Source organism: Salminus brasiliensis, chromosome 18 (genome assembly GCF_030463535.1).
Source record: "Salminus brasiliensis chromosome 18, fSalBra1.hap2, whole genome shotgun sequence".
NCBI classification, from domain to species: Eukaryota; Metazoa; Chordata; class Actinopteri; order Characiformes; family Bryconidae; genus Salminus; species Salminus brasiliensis.
The window spans coordinates 24606802-24631067 of record NC_132895.1 but is presented as its reverse complement, the minus strand read 5'-3'; the positions used below and the strand labels follow the sequence as shown (position 1 = coordinate 24631067).

Below are 24266 nucleotides of genomic sequence, written 5' to 3'. Positions count from 1 at the left end.
CCTCACTGTGGGACTAATAAAGGATTATCTTATCTTATCTCTAGTTAACAGGCTTAATTCAGGCTAGCACAGGCTAACTCTAGTTAACAGGTTTAATTCAGGCTAATGCAGACTAACCCTAATTAACAGGCTTAACTCAGGCTAATGCAGCCTTACTCTGGCCAACAGGTTCAATTTAGGCTAACACAGGCTAACTCTAGTTAACAGGTTTAATGCAGGCTAACCAAGGATAACAGCTAGTTAGCGGATTTAGTTCAGGATCACTTTATTTAGCAGGTTGAATTCAGGCTAATGCAGGTTAACTTTAGCTAATAGAGTGACAGGAAACAGTTTAGCAGTGGCCTAAGGGTTCTTTGCGAAGTGGAAGGAGTACAGCGATGTGAGATTCGGCTTTACATTAGGATTGTGAGATGTAATGTGATGTAAATTACATTATTGGTGCATAAACCTTTAAAAACATCACAAGGGGCCTCAGAAAAAATAAAATTAATACAGTATGTGGGCCATTCAATGCATGTAATAAGTCAAACCTCACACGATTGAAATCCGTTTGCATGTAATGGTAATTGAACGCGTTCTGCAGCACTGTTAAATAACCCAGCTAGTGCAAGCGTACTAAGCGCCCCGAGGACAACAAAAAGCACTAATTACAGCATCTGCCCTGTCAGCTGCTGCGCTCTGGCTATTACAGTGGTCTGTGCATTATGCATGCTTTAGTTACGCAAGGGTTCTACGCTTCTCTGTGCTACCAATGGCGGTGCTTTTAACAAGGCCCTGTGTGTGTTTGAGGCTAGGCAGTGTCACAGGGGATCAGGTCATTCGGTGTGTGTGTGTGTGTGTGTGTGTGTGTGTGTGTGCACACACGCTCATGATCTAGACCGTCACTGATAACACTGCAACTCTCCCACACAAAGCAAGATAGTTTCCCTGAGGGCTGGTGTTTCATTTCTCTCTCTCTCTCTCTCTATTTCTCTCTCTCTCTGTCTCCCACACATGTGCATTAACCATATCTCTCTCTCTCTCACACACACACACACACACACACACACACACTTAGTACAGTACACAGAACAGTATGCTAATATTGGGAAGGGCCTCCTTTGTTCTCAAAATTGCCTCAATTATCAGTGGCATCATGGATTCCACAAGACGCTGAGAACATTCTTTTGAGAATCTGGTCCACAACATGATTGCATTTTCACAATTCCTTACACTTTTCAGGTCATGCTGTGGATCTTCTACCGCATCCCAAGAGTATTCTACTGGATTCGGATCAGGAAGGCCACTGAAGAAAACTGAACATTGTCATGTTCATGAAACCAGTTTGAGACTTTTGCTTTGGGACATGGTGCGTCATCATGCTGGAAGTAGCCAGCATGTCAGAAGATGGGTAAATTGTGGGCATGTAAACGTGGCATTCAAGCAGTGAATGATTGGTATTAGCGTTCCAAGAAAACATTCCCTACACCATTACACCACATCCACCAGCCTGGACTGATGACACCTGGCAGTTTGGGTCCATGGATTCATGCTGTTTGCTACAATCTGTGACCCTCAGCAGACATCAAGATTCGTCAGACCAGGCTACGTTTTCCCAGCACTGTGAGCCTGTGCCCACTGCAGCCTCAGCGTTCTGTTCATGGCTGACAGAAGTGGAACGAGACGTGGTCTTCTGCTGTTGTAGCACATTCACCTTAAAATTAGACGTTAAGTGTTGTACATTCGGAGATGCTTTTCTATTCAACACATCCAACATGACAACCCACCCAAGTTCCCTTCAGCTGATGCAGCAGAATTTCTAACATAGCTTGTTTTGACTGAACTGTTTCCTTCTGGTCTGCTTTCCCCTAATTTAACATGAAGGAATTTTACACATTAGCTTTAATGTTACCAAGCAGGATACAGGCAAGGAAGGTTTAGCTAAGGTTTAGTTATCCTTCAGTACTGATTAAACAGTATCCCACCCAGCAGCCGGCATCAATTGTGTTTTGGGCTAAATCTGGTTGACCCCATATGGACTTTATTTAGCCCCAAAAATTAGGCTGCGTTTAGCCCAAAGTGGACATATTATTCGGACCAAATATAGCCCTAATTTATTCAGGAGAATAATTTGATGAAAATGATGAGACAAAGAAAAACTGATCTGTGCATAAGCGCTGCTGTTTAAAAATGTGATGTGCTGGAAAAGAAAGAGGCACGTGAAACGATCGCTTGCAGCAGTGAAGAATCGTAGGCCATTGCTGGATGTTTAATTAAGACATAGAGGGACGTCTTTTTCTAGATGTCACCTTTCGCTTTTCAACCAAATATCAACATTGTCATGGTCTTAACAATGCCAAACACACACACACACACACACACACACACACACACACACACACACACACTCTCTCCCTCTTACCCTCCTCAACAGTAGAGTCCAGCTGTGTAACCTTGACTGCCAGCAGGTCCACTTTCTCCTGTAAGCTGTTCATACGCATGTAGAAGCTGTTAGCCTCGTTAAAGAGCTCCCCAAAGATGTCCTCAGCATGTCTACCTGCATGACGCACACAAACACACAAAACGATCCACTGTGATTTTGTTCCTTCATGAACGATTTAAGGCATTGTGAAATCTCATTTGATAATTATTTAATTTAATTTAAGTTGTATTTATGTACATTTTATTTTATACAATACATTAAATACTCCAAACATTTCCTTTTTGAATTTGGCCAGAATAATCCTATTTATTAGAATCGGCACCTGTATATCTATCCATGCATGATCAACAATCCTACATTTTCTGTCATATACAATATCAATTCATAGACAAACTCTAAACCAGGGGTTCCTAAAGTCAATCCTGCAGACTCCATGCTCTGCCAATTCTTTCTTTTTTTTATTGTAAGTCTTGCTGCATTACATTTGAACTGGGATGTCAGATTTTCTCAAATTCCAAGTAAGAATTTTCAACTGAAATTTTAAATGAAAGTCGGTTATCCTACTCAGAAAGTCCGATGTCGTTGATTAAAATCACGAACATGAATATTTTAAAAGATATTTACTGATCATTACTAAGAAGTTTTTATCTTGATGAAATTACTTCATTTATTAAACGTAAATCACATTTAATTATATAATATTGTTGCTACGCTGGCATATAAAGCTAATACCAACAGGTAAAGCTAGCTATCATGCACTTGCTATCTGCTATCGAGCTAGTTCCTTTAGCATGTGTTAGCTTGCTAATAAATATTAGCAACAGTTATCCACAACCTATCCCCCTGACACGTCATCTCTCCTGACTGTTCCATTGGGTGAAATTGTCCATGTGATTAATTATCCATTCACGATTGAAACAAATGGAAATATATGTAAATATTTTTTAGTACTGTGTTCTTTTCTTGACAGTGTTGCTGTTCACTTTTTAGCAAATGACTAATTTTGTAAACCTTGAGCAAGATCTGCAGATAATTGGGATCCAAATAAAATAATAAAGCGATAAAAAACAACTACTACTGGATAAAACACACTCTGAAGGGGGGGTGGGGGTGGGGGTGGGGGGCAGCTCGGCTGGCTAACCAGTAGCATGCTAGCTAATACAATCAAAGGGGGATCAGCTCGACTGGCTAACTAGTAGCATGCTAGCTAATACAGTCGAAGGGGGATCAGCTCGACTGGCTAACTAGTAGCATGCTAGCTAATACAGTCGAAGGGGGATCAGCTCGACTGGCTAACTAGTAGCATGCTAGCTAATACAGTCGAAGGGGGACCAGCTCAACTGGCTAACTAGTAGCATGCTAGCTAATACAGTCGAGGGGAATGAGCTCAGCTATCTAACCTCTAGCGATTTGCCCCGATACTTCCAGAGTGAATTGGTACAATACCCAATGTACTCCTAACATGTTAACGCTTAATAAAATCCAGCATTAAATATGTCCTCATAAGCAGTTGCTTTGGCTCGTTGCTCAGTGTATTGGGTCCTAAATGGTCCTTCTGTAAGATAGGATGTGTCTGGGGGGATAGGATGTGTCTGGGGGGATAGGATGTGTCACGACACCGAGCGCTGTACCAACCCTGAGTTCAAGATCCAAGATGGCCGCACTGTACGTCAACAGTAGTATAAAAGCAGTGGTATTAAACAGTTAGTACTTCTGCTTGCTTTTGTCTAATAAGAACAGTCATACACACAGTACTGTCCAACTTCTATCTGAGCATGTGTTTCAAAATGTACATCAACTGCATTATGCATTATCTACTGGTATCACAATGGTAACAATGCTAACACGGGACATAAAAAGTGGGACATATTTTTGTTAGATTTGCCATTAATCATCGGTAAATGATACTTAAACCAGTTATAGTAAACTCTGAAGTCTTTAACTTTGTCTTTAACAGTTTTTGGAAATGGTCTGGAATGTGGTCAACTCGGGTGTGATGTCATTCCCAGCTCTGACATCCGACCTCCGAGATAAATGGAAGGAAGCATCTGGGTTGGCACTGCAGGGCAAATTTCGTTTATTTCTTAAATCTGATTTTAAGACTTTTTGAATGGTCAGGCCGTGGTCATATTTGCTACAGATGCACTTTGGTTGTCTTAGTTACAATGCACACATTGGTAGGGAGAGCAGGCAGTCAGAGCAGGTCATTTACGTATGTGTATGTAACATATTTTCGACCTCAGAGCTTAGATGTTGCTGTGCACGATCACTCCATGTTTCTCCACAACACTGTACAGAACAGGACGTTCGTGTAGGCTGACCTGGTCAACAGATAATGTTAGCTAACAGGCTAATAGACTCTTCCAGTAATATTCAGAGACCTACTGATGTAGTCACTGTATAACACAGTTCCTAAGGCTGTGATGTATGAATTTACACACCCAAGTGAGTCTTGAATCTTTAACCTGTAAAATATTGTGAGGTGCTGTGCAACAGGAAAATCGGGCTTACTGAGTCCTCCTAGCTGTTTGATGATGGCTGCCAGGGTGCTGTTGGTCACACACTCCAGCTCACTGGTCACACCCTCAGGCAGTGCCCCCCGGCACAGATGCCTGGGCTCGATGCTTCGCTTCACCAGCGGCATGACCGTCCTGGACTACACACACGCTGTCAGGAGAATGGAGATGCATTAACACAATTTTTAGAGATTTACAATCACAAATGTAGCATGATCGGTGTCTGATTTCGTAGTGGAGTGACAAGGCTAATGTTGCCTGTATAAGTCATCACACACTTCTCTCAAACCGTTGTTAAGTAATGTCAGACAGACTTCTTTATGTGGTTTATGGCACTTTATGAAACACTGTTATTAATAAAAACAGATACAAGTGTGCTGGGTAGGGAAAAGAATAGTAGTAACTGTTTTGTAGCTTGAGGTGTGTTTGAGACTAGAAGTAAAACTGTGTAAACAGTTAAGCATGCAGTTTATTTAATGCTTATTTGATAGCAAGTCAGCTTCCATTACTTTCCATTTCATTGCTAACTACATTAGTCTCGTAGATCCAGCTCAAAACCACAGGAGCAAACTTCAGGCACTAAACATACTAAACAAACATACATAAACATACATAAATATACATTAATTAATAGACACATTTTTTCCATTTTTAACCAATTTTAGATATAATAATAACACGGGAAAGGTGGTGACTGACGCATGCCTCCAGAACCAGCCACCGACTCTTTTCACCGCCTCTGCCGCCAAGGCCATGTTACTGGACAACCAATGTGCTCTGAGGAAAGTGCCGAGGACCCAGCTATGATATATCACCTACAGACGCCAAGTAAAGTGATGTGAGGAGAGAGAGAGAGAGAGAGAGAGATCTACCCACCCGGAGATAACAAGGCCAATTGTGCTCTATCAGGCTCTGGCTGCTGATGGCAGACAGCATGACCAGCGATTTGACCCAGGATTCAAACCAGCTACTCGGAGCCCCAAGGAGGCCCTAGACTACATTTAAGCAAAATTTCACGCTCTCACACCACACTTACCATTTCTCACGTACTTTTAACATGCCAAAGCAAACCTCCAGATGAATATTGCAGCGGCAGATGGATTTCACAGATTAAACTCTATGGACAGGCAATATTCTAAACGAGTTAAGGAAAACCCTAAAACTTGCCAGCCATGTATGACTTGTTCTATTATCTAAAATCTCAGAGCTTCAATACATTTGGCAGACAAGCATGATATTTTCCAAACCAACATGGCTTATAAGAACCTCCTCAATCGATCTATCTTCTTGTTGCCATAGCAGCGAGCAGCATTGCCTCCTACTGTGTAGGCTGTCATGGTAACTGTTATGTACTTATACCCACACTTGGTCTAAGTGAGTTTTGTATGGCAACATTTCACTGGTGAAACACTGTTGTCCAGCACGAAAGACCAGTCAGAGCAGTTGGCCAAGAGCCTTAAAAAAGACTAGCAAATAAGAAATGGCCTCTGATTGAGTCTGGCCTTAGGGTCAAGGTTCAAGACTAGCTATTCTACAAGTATTTGTGATCTGAGATCAAGAAGACTCTCCTGATACATTTTATTCTATTCTGCGATTCTTGGTCTCACTCCAAGTGAGCAGAATCCAGACAACTGGAACAGAGAATGAGAAAAGGCTGAACTATTCTCTAGCGATAAGGGGCCTGTCAATGGCAGTGAATACAGCACTATCATTTGTGTGACTCTAATGATGCTGAAAAGGAGCTAATAAGAACTCCTGTGGATAAAGAGGTGTGAATGAACTACTGAGATGAACTCAAAGTCAAGCCTCACATGCTGGTGCACAGTGTGCCTGTACATCTCTCTGGCTTTGTACTCTGATGTCCCATCAGGCTAATGGGTACTGACCATTTAGCCATTTTGCTTTCCCTGCATGACCCAAATGCAACCTGGCATTCCTTGCACAACAGGCCACTATCTGCTGTGTCCACTAGTAAGTGTTTCAAAGACCTCAAAGAATACTCCTCTCACTCTGCCTGACAGAAAAGTTGTCTTTAATCTTTATTAAATGTAAAAACTGAGAGCACATCAACCTGTAAAGCAGTCTGCATCAAAGGCAAATATAACATTGTAGAGTTACAAATGCATTAAAATTAATCAAACGCAGATAATTTAGTGCAGAAGTCCAGGGTCACATAAACATGCTGCTCTCCTGGAGTGGCATGCAAATGTTTGGGCACCCTTGGTCAAGATATTCATTACTGTGAATAGCGTAGTGAACTGCGTAGTACTGATTTCCAAAGGGCTTACAAAATTTCTTAAGGTTACAGATGAAACCATTCTGTAATATTTTAATCAATATTACTTTTTTATTCCTTCTTATAATAAGCAACCTCTCCTGCTTTGTGGACATCAGTCATTTTAATTTTAAATGTGCTAGCCAGCTGCTTAGAGGAGCCCATGGCTGCTCAATGTTGGGATGAGGTTTGAGCATTGTGCTTCACCTGGTCTTCCCTAATGATTACTGTGAACAAGCCATTGCCCTAACAAGCTTTCTTTTTCACTCTAAAATTGTATAAAGCAAAAATAATATACTAATATTGCTTAAAGTACTGAAAATAAGTGATGCCCACAAAACAGGAGAAGATGTTTGTAGATCAGGTCATCTTCTACTTGCTTATAGTTTGAAGCCATGAGCTTCTTAAGCTTCAAGCATGGCTCGGCTTGACCCATCATCCTTTAAGATCCACAGAAGACAAGCATCCAGGCTTTTTTCTGTCCTGGCATCGAAGTGGTGGAACAAACTTCCCCTGGGGGTCTGAACGGCAGAGTCGCTTGTTGTCTTCACAGACCGAAGACTCATCTCTTTCAAGACTACTTAGGCAGAGAATAGAGTATGTTTTAACTAGCTATGGATATTTTCTGAGTAAACAGTGAGGCAGTTTTGTAGGTCACTCTGGATAAGAGCGTCTGTTAAATGCCTTACATGTAAATGTAAATGTACAAATTGTGACCAGGGGTGCCCAAACATGTGCACGCCACTGTAAGACTGAAATATCTGTCAAATCTGACCATCTGAAGTTTTGTGAACAATGATCTGGACAATGATGAAATAAATCTATTGGAATAACTGCAAAGAGTGTACAATGCTGAATTACTCATTTTACTGTACTTATGTCACACAATTTCACATTATATTTTTGCTTTTTTATTCAATTTCATTCAATTTATTCACTGCCAAGGCTACTCTTAGTTATCCTTGATCAGAAAGAAGAAAACTACAGAGTGAAACTGTGAAACAATTGGTGGTTAAACCATATGTAAAGGTTCCTAAACTGTTCTTAACTTGGACATACTATTCAAGGGACAACCTTTAATAGGCCTAGAACATTATGTGGAGCTTCTTTCACGTATTCTCCTCTACAAACCTTAAGCCCTTAATGCAGAAAGGCTTATGACTCACTAAGATGTATTATTCAGTAACTACAGGGACTTCTGTACAAACTGGTGGGGCTATTCTATGGCAATAGAAGTCTGAAATAACACTATTAGCCCACCGACGGGCCCTAGGCTGTTTGAGGGGTTAAATAACCTTCATTTCAAAGATTCTTTCAGGAATCAAAAATAGAGTTCTCCAAATATATCGCTCTAAAGAACCCTTTCAGTGTAAAGGCATACAAATGTAGCCTGTAGTTTAATTTAGCCACAATTTTACCATTATCACTAAATAAGTGAAGTGTTAATAATAGGGGTGTTTGCTTCATAGCCACGTGCTTATGAACAGTCAGAGGGACAACATGTGCGTAATGATGGCGGGATGTTTAGAAAAAGACTGCTCTGAGAAACAAGAAAATAGATCAGTCATTTTTCTGTGCATATTCCTTACAGCCCCTGTCCGGAGCATGCTGTAGAAAGCTGATGGTTTTCCCCTCAGACTGATCTAATTTCATATGCTCTGCCGAGCGTTGAGGTGGAAGTGATACGGTTTGGTGGAAATGACCCAAAAAAATCAATTTCTCTTTTTACTACTCATATAAAAATGCCTGCCCTTTGCGGAGAACTGATGCCAAAGACGTCCTCTTTGGAGGCAGGAGCAATTCAGTTGGATTGGATGGATCACTCCTGGATAATTCTGCATTGAATAGAAAAATATATATTAAATATTCTGTATCTGTATAGTGCTTTTCCCAACAGACACTGCATCAGAGCAGCTTTACTGTACTCCTGCTTCAGAGCTATAATCAGCAGTCTGAGGTTGACATAAGAGGAAACCAAGACTCCAATTGGCAATCCATTTGCACTTTGCATGCAGTCTTTTAGTCAACTAGCATGATACTAGCACTATTACCTCCAAGTTCATATGTATGACCAGGTTTTGGTATTTGAAGTGTCTAGGATGTACATAAAACATATCTTTTACTTCATACATTGCAGTTTTATACTGGCAACCTAAAGCCTGGATTTCTTGTGGAGGGACTTGAGTAGCTGGCCTGTTAGATGTCTTCCGAACTTGTTTCAATCTGAATCGTGCATTAACTATTTACAAAGTTAATGTAAAGTTTATTCTGAGTAATTTGTATTGGTTTCCATTCAAAATCATCCTGAATTACTTACACAGTGTACAGAGCAGCTACAGGGTTCAAACAATGGAGAAAACTAAAAATGAACAAAAATTGGAGATACATGGTTTTACATGGTTAATGTTAGGAAGATACCAGGATATGGACTAAAATAAGAGCCAACCAGAACAAAAATGCCAATAATATGGTCAATAATAAAAAACATCATAAATATGCTGCAATAGGATGTTTGCTTAAAATTAAATGAAGTCTTCATATTTGTAAAAATACCCCATAATACTACACAGTATTTTTGAGAGTATTGGTTGAAATCAAAATAAACAAAAATAAGGTGAAATCCATTTTTGCAAAATATGATCTACAGCATGTGAATGTATCACCAGTGCTCCTGTGAATGGGCAAGAAAGGCCCACAAAGGCCCTCATCAAACACACAGGCTTCACCTAGCTGGCCCTGGAGTCTGGAGGCCATCACCATGGTAACCGCCTCGGGTCTGCGCTCATGCTCGGCTGCCCACTGTCAGGGCGGTGTGGCCCATCTGAGAGTGAGCTAAACCCCCTCTGTTCATAAACACACCACTGGCTCTTACGCCAAAACAGCCGTGTAAGACTCGTGTTGGTTTCCCCTTCGTCCCTGTCGGTGTAAATATAGGCCGCGCAGACCCCCGAGGCTGTATGCTCCTGTTCCCGGCTAACAACCGAGCGCAAACAACCACGAGCACAGCTGTACACATGACCCAGGAGCCTCGCACAGCATGGATGATGAGTTTAGGCGACTTCCTCCATTGCCATGGCAGCGGCTTGGGGGTGGGGCAGCCTTGCAATGCGAAGTACAGGGGGGGCTTCCTCAGGAAGGTGTTCTGGTCGACTTGACCTGACAGTCGCAGGGGAATCCCCTACACTTAACGGTCTTAACGGTCATTCCACCACAGTATTAGCTCTAGTGAAGCTCATTAGCTAGAGGAGCCCTTAGAGGAGGGAGGGATCGAATGAACATCAAGTGCCATCTGATGTCATTTCCTGTTGTTATTCTGTTTTCCTCCCGCATTTAGTCACTCACCAGATGCTACCAGTGTGTCATTTTGGAGCATTTATATGAAATTCTGACTCAAAAAGTAAAAAAAAACAATGATGATGTGTTTCTTCCGAGTCACACTGGTCAGTCGACCACATCTTTAAAAAACTGTTGCTAACGCAAAGTCACTGGTAAGCTGAACTCACCTGGAGGTGAACAGTACTACTGACAGTTCGGTTATCAGCTAACAGACGCCCACGCTGACTAGCAGCATGCTAAATGATTTATAGGGGATAGTGAGCCATCCTCACTGAGCAAGAGTGAGGTGCTCTCTGGGACTCGACCGCGGATGGCTGACTTCATCGGGGATTGAACCAGCCAATGCTTAGACAGCTGCGCTGCCCCAATACTGTTAAATATTTAATATTTTGTAACAGAAACGGTAACATATACTAATTCCAGGGCTGCCAGCTCTCCCACAGTGGCCGGGAGAGCCCCGAAATTCGGCCTGATCTCCTGCCCTCTTTGTTTCTTTTTCCGTTTTTTTCTGCAAATCTGAAAATAAGCATTTCTAAGCTAAATTCCACATATCTGATCATACACTAAGCAGGATGCTGATTGACTGATAGTAGGTGGATTGTTGGCTGATTGATTGTCAACAGAGACACAGGCCTGCGTTTGTTACCAATGGTACTGCTCCCAGCGGACCACATACACACACACTTAACCACATACACACACACTTAACTACACACACATGTTCATGTTCAGGGAATACTATGTGCAATATCCCACCCCCATGTGCAATTAAGAGTCTTTTACTGTAAATAATATTGTTTATTGCTTTTTTTAATTCTTATCTATATTGTGTGTATATAGTGTAAATTATTTATTTATCTAAATTTTTGTAACTGAGTGTCCTGCTATCCCTTTCTGCTGTTACACTGTGAATTTCCCCACTGCGGGACTAATAAAGGACTATCTTATCTTATCTTATCTTATCTACAAGACTCACTTTGCTACTGGGTGTGTCTTCAGCCAAACTCCGCAAACTAGGCGATGAAGGGGTCCGCGACAAGCCACCTAGTTATGCAACTTCATAAAAACAATGCAATCCACAGTACACTGCATTCGGAAATCTCCCTTTGTAACTGAACGCTCCCCAAAGTTGGAATTCCAAGGCCGGAAACTCTCTTAAGTCCTTTAAGTTAGTTTTGCTTAAGTTAGCCAAACAGTTTATTGCATGCTCATCACAATCCAGAGCTGTATCATCACTATATAGAGCACTATTTTAGGGTTAGACAGAATTCAATAAGGTAGTGAATGATTTCGGACACCCCGTTACACGTGTGAGGTCACTGCTGTGCTGTGGCAGGGCGCTGAGCGTCCGTCTTCCTCAAAGAAGCTGCAGTGCAGAGTCAGTGTAGTGTACATTGGTTGTAGACTATATATTGTGGCATACTATATATTGCACTGTGGGATTGTTACAGTGCACTGAAAATTCAAAGCTCAGATGAAATCTGTTCTCTCTCAGTCAAGCTCGAATCTAAGAATCAAGGCTCATGTGTGCAGGTGGTATTTAAGAAGCCTGTTTTTTATAAAACCAAAGAGCCTCAAAATATGTTTTTGTACGTTTTTGTAGGATAATGAACTGAATCCAAACATTTCTTACTTTGTTCTAAAGTATAATACTTCAATTTTATAGGGAACAAAATAAAAGTTAACAAACTAGATTCTTTTTTTAAAAATGTATCCATTAATGGAGTCACATCATCAATGCTAACTCCACAGCAAGGTCTGCAGTTAACCACAAAATAACTTTAACTATAGATTTTATAGGTATAGATATTCATATACTTTTTATACTTCCTGCCCCAAGAAATTGAAGCATAACTGAAAACTGAGAGTTGATACTGAAAGTGACAATTAATGGATTTTTTAAAATATATTTGTGATATACATGAATATATACAGTTATTTAAATGTACTCATTTTACACAAAAATGAAGTGAAACCCTATTGCTCTCACAGGATGAGCAGAATAAGATCTCTAATAGAAATAGTTTAACCATGGAAAAGGTGACTTTTCCATTGTTTTAACGAAAGATGTACAAATATGCTGCAGGGAGTTACATGTTTTGTCCATATTACTATGTAAATGACAATGTAACTTAAACCCTTTAAAATTATGCAAGCGCCGTTTTTTCGGAGTATAGTGGACAGTACTGGGGTGGACCCCTGTTCCCTAATATTGTTTTCCCCTAGCAAGCCTATGATGTCACAAGGCTCGTCCTTATATAAGCCTCAGCTTATATATATGTTGCTATAGTAACTAAGCATGTTTATATTAGCAGATATTGAACACAATTAAGCCAGGCTTGTCTCAAAAAGACCAACTTACTGAGTTAGCTTGCTTTGTGAGACACCGTCCGAAGGTCAAAGGTAACATAATAAGTTGGTAAAGAAATACAAATACAATACAAATATAATACCGACATGCTGCATTTCACTGTTTCTACCTAACTGGCTCTACTCTGAGAGAGAGTTAGGTTAGCTTGGTCATACTGATTGATAAACTTGATCAGGTTGGTTCTGCTGGTGGACCATCAAATAAAAACGCACCAAATGCTGTTCGAGAGCGTAACCCACTTGAGCTGTTATTTCAGCAGGGAAAGCAGAGCTAAAACCATGCAAATATATGATTGATTGATACAGTTGTTTAAGTAATGTTCAGAATTTTCACACTGCTTGCTTGCTAGGGAGCAAGCTAAAGGCTACACAGCTGGCATTAACCAATCAAAAGGGCAACAGAGCACAGTTCTGTGTTCAGAAGTAGACCAAACAATTAGTCACAAAATTCAACATGTTTTCCTCAAAGTTTAATAAATAGCAAATTAGCTTACTAGGGCTAACCTAGCCAAGGGCAAGTGCATGCCATTAGACCCCTGAAGGCATATTGTAATTTTTGTGGTCTGTGGCATTCCCATAACAAAGCTTATGCCAGTTTTCTTTACGGGAAAATGAACAGAGTTTTTCAAAATCTAGCCTGTGGAAGTATTTCAACCCAGTGGGTTTTTATCATGTGTATGTTTTTATCTCTGAATAACACTGGATTCTCTGATTTACACGATCATTAAAGTTGAAAGAGGAGCATTTCTACCCACAAGCCAACACTGCTGTGCACTGAACTGACATCATAAGACTCTGTGGACACCCATTCTAATGAATGCATTCAGCTACTCTAAACTGCTCCCATTGCTGACACAGATGTGCAAATGCACACACATACAGCTTGCCTAGACTCTAGAGAGAAGGATTGCCAATAGAATAGGACACTCTGGAACACATAAACATGAGCCTACTGGCACCATGAATAATTGAAGCGTGGGCTAGAGGGGTATAAACCCCCAATGATTGAGCTTTGGAACATTGGAATTGTCCTCTCTGGATGGATGCTTCAACTATTACTTCTGGGATGAGTTGGGGAGTTAGGGATGAGGTGGGGAGGTGATCATCCAACATCCTGACTTCACTAATGCTCTTGTTGCTAAATGCAAATCCTCACAGCAATGCACCAGAATCTAGTAGAAAGCCGTTCCTGGAAAGTTAACACAGGGACTCCAATAAAAGCAGGATAAACTTTTTTTTTAATACCCTTGATTACAGCAGAAACAACAAATGAGCAGGTGTCCAAATACTTTTGTCCATATAGTGTATTAACAGTTTCTTATACAAGGGGTCAACTGAAGACCTGACTGGTGACTTTTCAGTGCAAATGAAAGAAAGGTGGCGTAGCGCACTGTAACATAATTCTGATCGCAGAGGTGTGAACTGATTTTTTGCTCATGTGACATATTTACTTATATTAGTTTCCAACTACTATCATAAGGAGGAGGTTCCAGATTAACGAGCATTACTGTCTCACTCATGCACTCAGGCCCCACTGAATGAGTTCTTGCGAAATGCGTTCCCAGGAATGTGAGCTGATGTTGAGCAACAATCAGAGCTTCTTTTTTCTTTCACAGTTTGCCTGGGTGTTGGTATAAACTGGGTGTTGGTGTAAACTGGGTGTTGGCTGTAAAGGGGAAGGGAAGTTGAATTATATTTGACACAGACAGAATCAAAGTATCTATTAATAAAACTTGGTTTTGCATTTCCATCATACATCTGCACCCTAACCCCAGGCCATGACGGATGGTCAGTGAAGCAATGAACTCTGACCTAAATGATTCACTCCTCCTGTTATGAGCTATTCTCATCTGGACTATGACGACCAGGCTAACTAGGCCACAAGTTAAAGATCAAGGCCAAAAATCATACACAGAACTGTGTAATTGAATGGCTAAAGGTAAAGTGGAAATGGACTGGAGTGGAATCTGGAATGGCTGAGTCACAGTTGCTCTTTTCTCTATTAGTTTGCTAGATTCGCTTTGACACATGGCACAAGCACAGACACACACACACACACACACTCAAAAAATGAAGTATTTGGAATTAAGAAAAATGAAGATTATGTCAGAAGAACAGATTAAGGTTAACTCCCAGGGAATTCCCCAGCCTGAGTCTAGCTCTGGGACAATTTTTTTTCCAGAAAAGCACCCGTTATGAGAACAGACGAACTGCAGAGAAGCTCTTAAAACAACAACATGTGGCGTTTTTACCTTAAAATAGCAGCTTCAAAATCATGTTTATGCTCCACTGACCTGTAGTCTGGGCTCTGCACTAACTGCTGCTAACTGCAGTATGTGACAAGAATGAAGAAGAGCTCTGCTGACCTTAGTCCACATGATTCTTTCAATTTCAGTGACGGTTCTACATCTCTCAGCTTGTCCAGAAAAACATGTCATTTAGTGTCAAATTACACTTCCTGACTGTAGAGGGGCCTAGAAACATGAAATGCCAGTTTTCCATATTGTTGCTTTAAGGCTTACTATGTTACTATTTACTAATGTCAATTCAATTAATTATAATACATTTCATTGGTTGATATTATTTTGCTCTGTTACATCATCAAAACAAAGATGTTTTTAAGGCAGAGAAATTACATTTTAATGGGAGGTTGTGTGTAATAATAATAATATGTTATGTATATATAAAATGATATGATGATGTGATGACTAAAATAAGGTAAGAAAGATCCATTTTGACCCACACCACCATGGCAATGCCTCAGCCAAGGTGTTGGCATGACATGCCAGATTCGATGACAAAGAGCTAACGGCTGCAGATCCCAGGATGTGCATTAGACAATTGGATTGAGTTGCATACTATCCTCCCGTATTACATTTTAATAGACGATTTCAAATAATAAGTATTTTATCTAATAATGTAGTTATGGAATAAGCAATTACAGTATTGGGCCTTTGCAGTTCCTTGTGCAAAGTATCAACTCATAGAACTAGATGATCCAAACAGACCAGAAAGAATTATAGTTGATCAGTGCCCTTTAAGTACTAACAATATTCACAACACAGTCCAAAAAGTGTATTTCTCCTTATAACAACTTAATTAATTACATTAACATCATTGTGTTGTCATATTACATACATCTAATAGCAATCAGTCTCTTTTGGAATCAAAACCTTTCTTAATATTATTACTATTATTAGTCCAACATGGTATTTATATATTAATTTGAGAGCAGCACCATTTGCTCAGAGTTTCAAGTATAAGTGTTGCCAACTTCTTGCCAATGCTCTCTCAGACAGCACACAAGGATAAAGGAAAACATTCTATCTACAAAATATACCACATCATCAGTTTCCAAACAACTCGAAATGTATATCTGCATTCTTAAAAGGGTTGTAAAATAACAACTTTTGGGAGAAGGAACATGCCTGAAGCCCCTCCTCCCAATCCAACATCCTACAAATACCATATCTAGCTTGTTCACCTGTCTGACAAAGTCATGGCAACCCTTCACCATCATTCCTGGCACCACTCATCAGAGAGGGCAGGGGCAGGGCCAGGCTTCCTACGTAAAAAAAAAGCTGAAGCCACCTGATCTGTCCCCTTTCCTACAAATCATCATATGCTGATGACATAGTCAGAACTAACAGTTTCTGTGAATGCTCACATTGGTTTATTCTCACTGCATAGCTGTGCATATGTTTTTTGTCAATTTTTATTCTTGCTGTTCTGTCATGTGTTGGGCTAGCTGGTGTCGATCAGAGGAGGATGGTTCCCCCGTTGAGCCTTGGTTCGTCTCAAGGTTTCTTCCTCTTGAACGGAGTGAGTTTACCTTGCCACTGTCGCTCTTAGCTTGCTTAAAAAAGGCTCAGACCAGGATCTCGGTAAAGCTGCTTTATGATGAAATGCGCTATTTAAAAAAATCTGAATTGAATTGAATTGAATTGTGGAATGAGATTTAAAAAGTAAGTGTAAAGAACTTCCACACAGGGGGAGGATCCCACTGATGTTTCTACATTTCTTCATAATTGAAGGGTTGAGATTTAAACAAGGTAATTCAGAGTGGTTTGGGCTATTCTAGAGAATCTCTGAATTCTGAAAAGTCTGAAAAGTTCAATGTTTTTAAAAGCTACAGCACATACAAGTTATTCAGCAAACATAAGTACATAGGCCGAAGCCTGAGACGGTTTTGTTTTGTGGTTTTGTGGTAGTTTTAATGGGCTTTTGGTTTTCAACATATATTTACCATGCATTCCTGCTGGAGACGTTCATGTAGGGCACTGTAAAGCAAAAAGTTCTCCCAACGGAAACTCCAGATCAATCACTATTTTTCCTTTTACATATAAAACTCACAAGAGACATGTGGGTTCACTGGTAGACAGTAAATACAATGGGTATATTTGTGGCGTAGTCCGAGTGATCCCTGGTTCCTATTTTTTTCACCACCACTGCAACAAAGTAAACAGTAAAAGTTTCTTTACAATGAACCAATTCACACCAATTCCCTCCACTCTGAATGACTTTACATCTTAACGGTTTGATAATGTAGAGGTTCAGATCCATCAGTGGAATTTCCCTTTAAGCTTTTAGTTTGGACTAAACCTCACTGACTGTGCAGCCCTCGCTCGGCCTCCACAGTCTGAAGCACTGTACTGATTAATAAGGGGAAACCATGGCAACGCCTCAGCCGCGGTGGTGGCATGACATGCCGGGCTCCATGACAAAGAGGCGAGTTTATATAATCCCTTCACGGCCGCGGATCCCGGAATGTGCATTAGGCGACTGAATTGAGTTGCATGCTATCCTTCCTCTTCCGAGGATATTGGGGGAATCTGAGTCAGTGGCATTTCCCTTCAGTGGAAGAAGCTGGTGCTGCATTCTGATATAAATAAGCATCAAAAGCAAAGCAAATGAGCTTACAAGATTCAGGAGAGGCTGGGCTGTGGCTTCGCTTGCTATTTAAAAACTCCTTTCTACAATGAAAAGCTTAGGCAGTGTGTTTCCCAAGAGACAGTGGGTATCATTCTTTTATCGGAATGTTGTTTTCCCTGCAGAAAGCAGATCTGCTCTGAGGATTTTTGGGTGTGGGCTAAAGGAGTACTTCACCCAGCCATGCCAACAATCCTATTTGCTATTGGGGACTTGATTCATTAGAGTTCTTTGACTCCGAACAATAGTAGAACCCATTCGGTGCTTTACAGAATTGTTTGACAAACCTCAATAACAAACCACTTACAAGATGGTCCCTTGCTTATGAAGAACCATTAAAGTTAAGTAAGTTAAGAACCTTTTTTGTGACTATACTTACATCAAAAATCTAAAGTACAGCTTCCTGTAGCTGCCCGCATCAGATTCAAAACCCTGACGCTGGCCAGCCCCTCCGTACTTGATGGCAATGGTCAAAAGTCGATCCGCACCAAGAGCACTCAAGTACGGCTCGGCTCGACCCGCCATCCCTCAAAAGTCACGGAAGACAAGCGTCCAGGCTTTTTTCTGTCCTGCACCAAAGTGGTGGAACGAACTTCCCCTGGGTGTCCGAACGGAGAGTCGCTCGCTGTCTTCAAACACAGACTGAAGGACCCACCTCTTCTAAGAGTACTTGGGCAAATAGTAGAGTGATCACCTTATTGACTGTGTTTAGTAGTGTCTAAACTTAGAGGTATCTTTTAGCCTATTCAAACTAGCTGAGGTTTTTCTTGGGTAAATAGCAAAGCACTTTTGTCAGTCGCTCTGGATAAGAGCGTCTGCTAAATGCTGTAACTGTAAAATTTCTTTCCTTGCATATCCCAGCTTGAAAAGCCAGAGTCAGAAAGCAGGATGTTGAGCAAGGCACTTAACCCTGTAGCAAAGAGGGTTAAGTGCCTTGCTCAAGGGCTCAGTAGCAGACCCACAACCCTGTGATCAATAACCAAGGGCTCTAACCACTAAACCACCACTGCCCCCGCCATATATAAGCTACATAGCATCGTTGTCTTTACAAACAAACCCTACCTTTTAAGGGTGTGGGTTTCTGGCAACATATTAGAAACATTTTTTTAATGAAGTATTCCTTTAAAGCCTGAGGTCTGTTCTGTATCTGATCATTACCCTTGTTTTGAATGCAGTTCAATTTGTATGGCACGGCCACATTCTGGCCCAAGCTCCTAATAAACAATCCCGGATAGAAGACATGAGAACGAGCCAAAACTCAAAAGTGGAACCATCCTTAGCTTGACTCAAGATAATTACAAGCAAAGCAGACATGAATGAACTACATAAAGCAGAGTATTGTTGTGCAAGTATTCATTCAGAACCATGCAAATCAGTCCCATGAAAAACAGACAATGAGATCCAAAAGGAGGCTAACATACTTGGCTGGAGTTCTCAGAAGCCTCTAAGCACAAAGAGCACTGTTAACTGGTAGAGCAAGCATCATATTAAACACTCTCTCTAGCATTTAAGATGATCCTAATCCCATGAAGCTTTTGGGATGCATCAAAATAGTGACTGATGCTGATATCCAGCATTTTCCATGTACGTCGATGACATCAACATTCACAAAACATACAAATTGAGACAAACTCCACCTGTAGTTTACAAAGACAAGCAAGGCGTTTAGGTCTGCTCAGAATCTATTCCTCTGATTAATATGATCTGCGGGGCCTTTTCTGAGCCTTATTGATATATAGGCTAATTGAATTCTCATTGCATTACCGTGAATTATTGATAACGCCGTATACCATTTGCAGCCTCTGTGCAGTAGCACAACATGAAGTTATCAATAGAATATCGCAATTTATTATTTATGGGCACACTAGACGGTGCAGGAACGCTTCACCACAAAGTCAAATTAGTGATTTGCACACAGTATGAAAAGCAGGAGGCTTTATCTGACCTTCTAAGACACATATCATAAGTTCTCCCAAGCTATTTATTAATTCTAAGTTCTTCTGTCAACATTTGTAAATGTATGGCAAACAGGTTTAGCCTTTCATGTGATTCATTTGGTGATATCAGAAAATGTAATGTGAACAAGCACAATGCTATTAATAGTAGAGCAAACATGTAAAACTGTCATTAGAGTCTGTGCATTCATATTTTAGAATGTGTAATTTTAGTCATCATTATGATTATGATTATTAAGATTATGCTAAATTAAATTAAAGAGCCCATGTCATGCAAAACTGAATTTTCCTAATTTTCTAAAATAGTCTGAAGTTAGGTGTAAATACTGTGAAATGTCTAAACTACAGGGTTCATTCCTCAGTCCACACAGTTAATATATAGACACTTTCACAGCTCTTGGAATGTCATGAAAACATATACATTCATGTGTCGTCATGCAAAAACTCTCCAAAATGGCAACTTCACAGGAGAAGGAAAAATCCCAATGGTAGTCAATGTAAAAACAATATTCCAATTAATGACTGTAAAAAAGCATGGAGAATGCAACATCCCAGCATCATCAAAAGCACAGTCTGGCTGCAGTAGGATGTGTAGCTCTGCCCATCCCTATATGTTTCAATGACAAAACAGCCTATTTTCTATCTTTCCATCTTCAGTGTCTCCAAATTTCAACAGTTAGTTTTCCTTGTCCTAATATTGGCCCATTTGTATATATCCCCCAGGACCTGTATTGCCCCCTTTCTGTTCCTTACACAGAGTAGCTGAATTGTAATGGAAAGGACATTAGCTGCACTTTTACTGCTGTAAGCTCAATGAAGGCGGTCTGAGACATGCTCAGTCTATGAAAAGAGTGCAGGTATGCAAAATGAGAAGGGTCAGTCTGGCTCTGCCTCTGGTTGAAAATTTAACAACATGGCGGACAGTTCTGGCTTCATATCTATAGAATGTATAGAATGGCACCACAGCAGCTACGTTTTCTATTATTATTATTCCCCAGTAAATTTTTCCCATTCATCACTTTTGACACAATGTAAAGAACAAGTTCAAATCTACATTAATCAAAAAGTGAAATATGGCAATAATTAAGATGTTTTTTTTTGTACGACAGCAACAAAATGTCAGTCTATTCGGTCTACAACAGTAGTTAAGCCCCGCCCATTCACTTTAAAGTAATAAGGAGTTTCTGGAGCGATTCTAGGGGTCCAATTAGAACAGAGGTCATTTACATATATCAGTCTTAAAGACACAGTTATAGAAACAGCCTACAGGGTAAAGAGAGGTTGGAACACACTTACATAAACTATTTTTGGTTCATAAACCAAACCAAAATCTTCTCAGGAGCTCAGGGTAGTAAACAGAAAATGACAAATTTGGGATATAAAACCTTTTAAGCTAAATATCTTTTTATTGAATGTTTATATCTTTGATATATATTTATATTTATATATATATATATATATATATAAATTTTTTTTACATTTTTACATTATTTGAAAAGGCCCACTGTGCTTCACATTGTGTTAAAATAAAAATGCTCTAAAATTCCATGGAATCCTTTTTTTTTACATTGACTTCCATCAGGAGTTAAGAAGTTTTTGTCCTTCTCCTGTAAAGTTGATATTGGAGATTTGGAGGTTTTTGCATGGCAGCAACAATAAGTAATTTTTATTCTTTTCATTTTACATGTAAAAACTGAAGTTACATGTAAATAAATTGGTAATAATTAATAATTACAAGTAATGTAAGAATAGAACGTGTTACTCTTCCATTCAAACACAGTTTACATCAGAATTAGAATTCCCAGAACAGAAGTGTGGATTCAACGTTGAAGAGGAAAGAGGAGAGTCATTCATATGAGGAACCAAATAATTAACTACAGACTCATCTAGTATATTAAAACTTTGGCTCATGCTCATCTGCACCAACAGACAGACCAGTGGTAGTCTTCGGTGTGTGCTGTCAGTGGCTTTGCCCACACTGTGGAGCTGACAGGAAGGTGTAGCTCCTGCCATGTTTCCACACACTGTGCTGGACTGCTGATTACCATTACGTCACTCATCCATCCATGCTGTGTTACGAGGCTCTGGAGGCGAACAGGTGGAAGAGAGAGAGAGTGTGTGTGTGTGTGTGTGTGTGTGTGGAGCCTTGGCAGTAACTTACACCTTCATACACAAAATCACATAAACATCTCAGGCGTACAGAGACCCTCATCCCTGCACGCCTCTCCATTACCTCCCCTTCAGACCTCACCCAGCAGAGGAGTTCAGTCCTCCAAGAATTAGGCTGCATTTAAAACGATGAGCCAGCGATTACAGTTTCTCCCCGTTTATCAGCCCACCCCACTTTTCTCAGCCCACCCCAACATCACCCAGACCGACGGACAGAGATGCTCATAACACCCCGTCATTCCAGATCGCTGTGCAAATGACAAATCCAAGAATTCCCAAATCCCAAATTAAAGCGCTCTTACCCGCGGCTGCAGGACTCGCCCCCCTGGCTCAGTGTGTGTGTGTGTTTCACAAGGTGGTGGGCTCTACACCCTCACCACACGAAAGAGGCGTGCCATCGCTTACGGCCGGATCACGGAGCCGTGTGTGTGTGAGGACGGTGCTCAAATCTGGACGCTTAAATGTCTGCATGTGTGTTTCCCTGGCAGCGTCGCTCTGCAGCGGCGACGGCACCGCGCATGCGCCGAGTGCGTGATTCACACGGACCACCACCCAGCCGGTCCAGGATGGACAAGATGGATCATGGAGGGGCATGGGTGGACTCTGAAGAGGGGCACGAATGGGCGAGATGTCGGTGTGGAAACGCCTTTGTGGTGGCAGAGAACAGCCTGAAATGGCGATGTTAGCGTAGTGTGTTTGGGGGGCGTTTTTTTAGGGGAGCGACGGAGGGGGCTTGTTTGTCTCGTTTGGGGAGAGGAGAATCCTCTTGTGGGCACTGTGGGAAAAGGGGGCTCGAGTGATTCAGAGGTATTGTTTAAGAGAGTGAGAGTAAGAGGGAGAGAGATTGGGGTGGTGTAGTGATTTTAAGTGTGTGTGTGTGTGTGTGTGTGAGAGAGAGAGAGAGAGAGAGAGAGAGAGAGAGAGAGAGACCCATTCAAGTGGAAAAGCAGGTCCATTCACACAGCTCTGAAAGAGAATCACGGATAATCAGCTCAGCACACACATTTTCACACACCCCTTGTCCTTGCTTGCTCATCTCTTAGTGCTGGATAAATCATCACCAACACAAAAATTACAACAAAAAAAAAACTTAAATACAGAATCATTAACACTGATGAGCCAAAACATTACGACCACCTAATGGTGTTGATTAGCTTGCAACAAAGTTAGCACATGTCAAAGTCTGGGATATACAGTAAGTGAATAGGTTTTCATAGTCGATGTGTTAGATGTGGGCGAACTGGGGCGATTCTGATCATTATGACCAGACGACAGGGTTGAAGCCTTTCCGAAAGGCTTATGGTGTGCTCCCGGTCAGCAGTGGTCAGTATCAACTGACACCTGTGGAAACCAGAGGCATGGTGTGGGGCATCCAAGGCTCATTGATGCATAAGGGCAAGTAAGGCTATGATGCCTGGTCCAAACTGACAGAAGGGGTACTACTGTGGCACAAGAAAAGTTTAAATATGGTTGTGGAAGAAATAGTCACAACACACAGTGCATCATACCCTGACCGCACAGTGCCTATGCTAACCCCCGTCCACCCCGTAAGTGCAGACTTGAACTGGACTTTGGAGAAGTGGAAGATCACTTGGTCAGATGAGTCCCCTTCTTTTACCTCATGTGGATGGCTGGGTATGGCGGCATTGTGTGGAGAGCATGAAACTTAATTTGATATATGCCACTTACCTACTCATCTGTGCAGAGCAGGTACACCCAATTATGTCAGTGGTATTTCTTGATGGCCTGATGTCCTCTTGTTGCCCTGGCCTCCGAATTACCCTGATATTAGTCCAAATCAAGGGTCTGTGGAAGGTCTGATCTGTGGAAGCCCCACCTTGCAACTTTCAGGGCAACTAATGTCAGTCTTTAAAAGTAAATTACTTGAGTTCAGGAATCTTCCCTAAAACCTCAAAAAATCTCTCTTCATCACATAACTTAATATGACATTACATTTCTAATAGGGAACTGATTTGGTGAAACACTGCGTAGTCCACTGACCTGTAAAAGGGAGAATAGTGTTGTTGTCATTGCTACACTGGGTTCAGAATGCTGCTAACTGCAGTATGTAACTACAGAGAAGTGAGCAGAATAACACTTGCAAGAATTGCGTAGCGCTGCATAACCCGAGTCATATGTGTGTAAAATCCTGAAATATTACTTAACTGCGTCAGCCCACATGCTTCTTTCACTTCTTTCACTTGTATCTCTCATAGATACAGCGTTGCTTTAACGTCAAGCCTGTCTCAGAAAATCTATATTTAACAGAAAACTACACAACCACGTTTACTTAC

The 24266-nt window shown here is 41.0% G+C and overlaps 1 protein-coding gene across 2 annotated transcripts in view; it reads right to left on the bottom strand.

The window, feature by feature from the left end:
• LOC140539100 (actin-binding protein WASF3) overlaps positions 1–22556 on the bottom strand; it is a 36325-nt gene extending 13769 nt beyond the window's left edge. For both annotated transcript variants that reach the window (XM_072661718.1, XM_072661719.1), the window contains exons 1-3: positions 22275–22556; positions 4934–5089; positions 2402–2536 (exon numbers count right to left, since the gene is read on the bottom strand). In XM_072661718.1, the coding sequence (XP_072517819.1) occupies positions 2402–2536; positions 4934–5066 (268 nt within the window). In that variant the 5' untranslated portion in view covers positions 5067–5089; positions 22275–22556. The remainder of the gene's footprint in view (positions 1–2401; positions 2537–4933; positions 5090–22274) is intronic.
• Positions 22557–24266: the final 1710 nt, after the last annotated feature.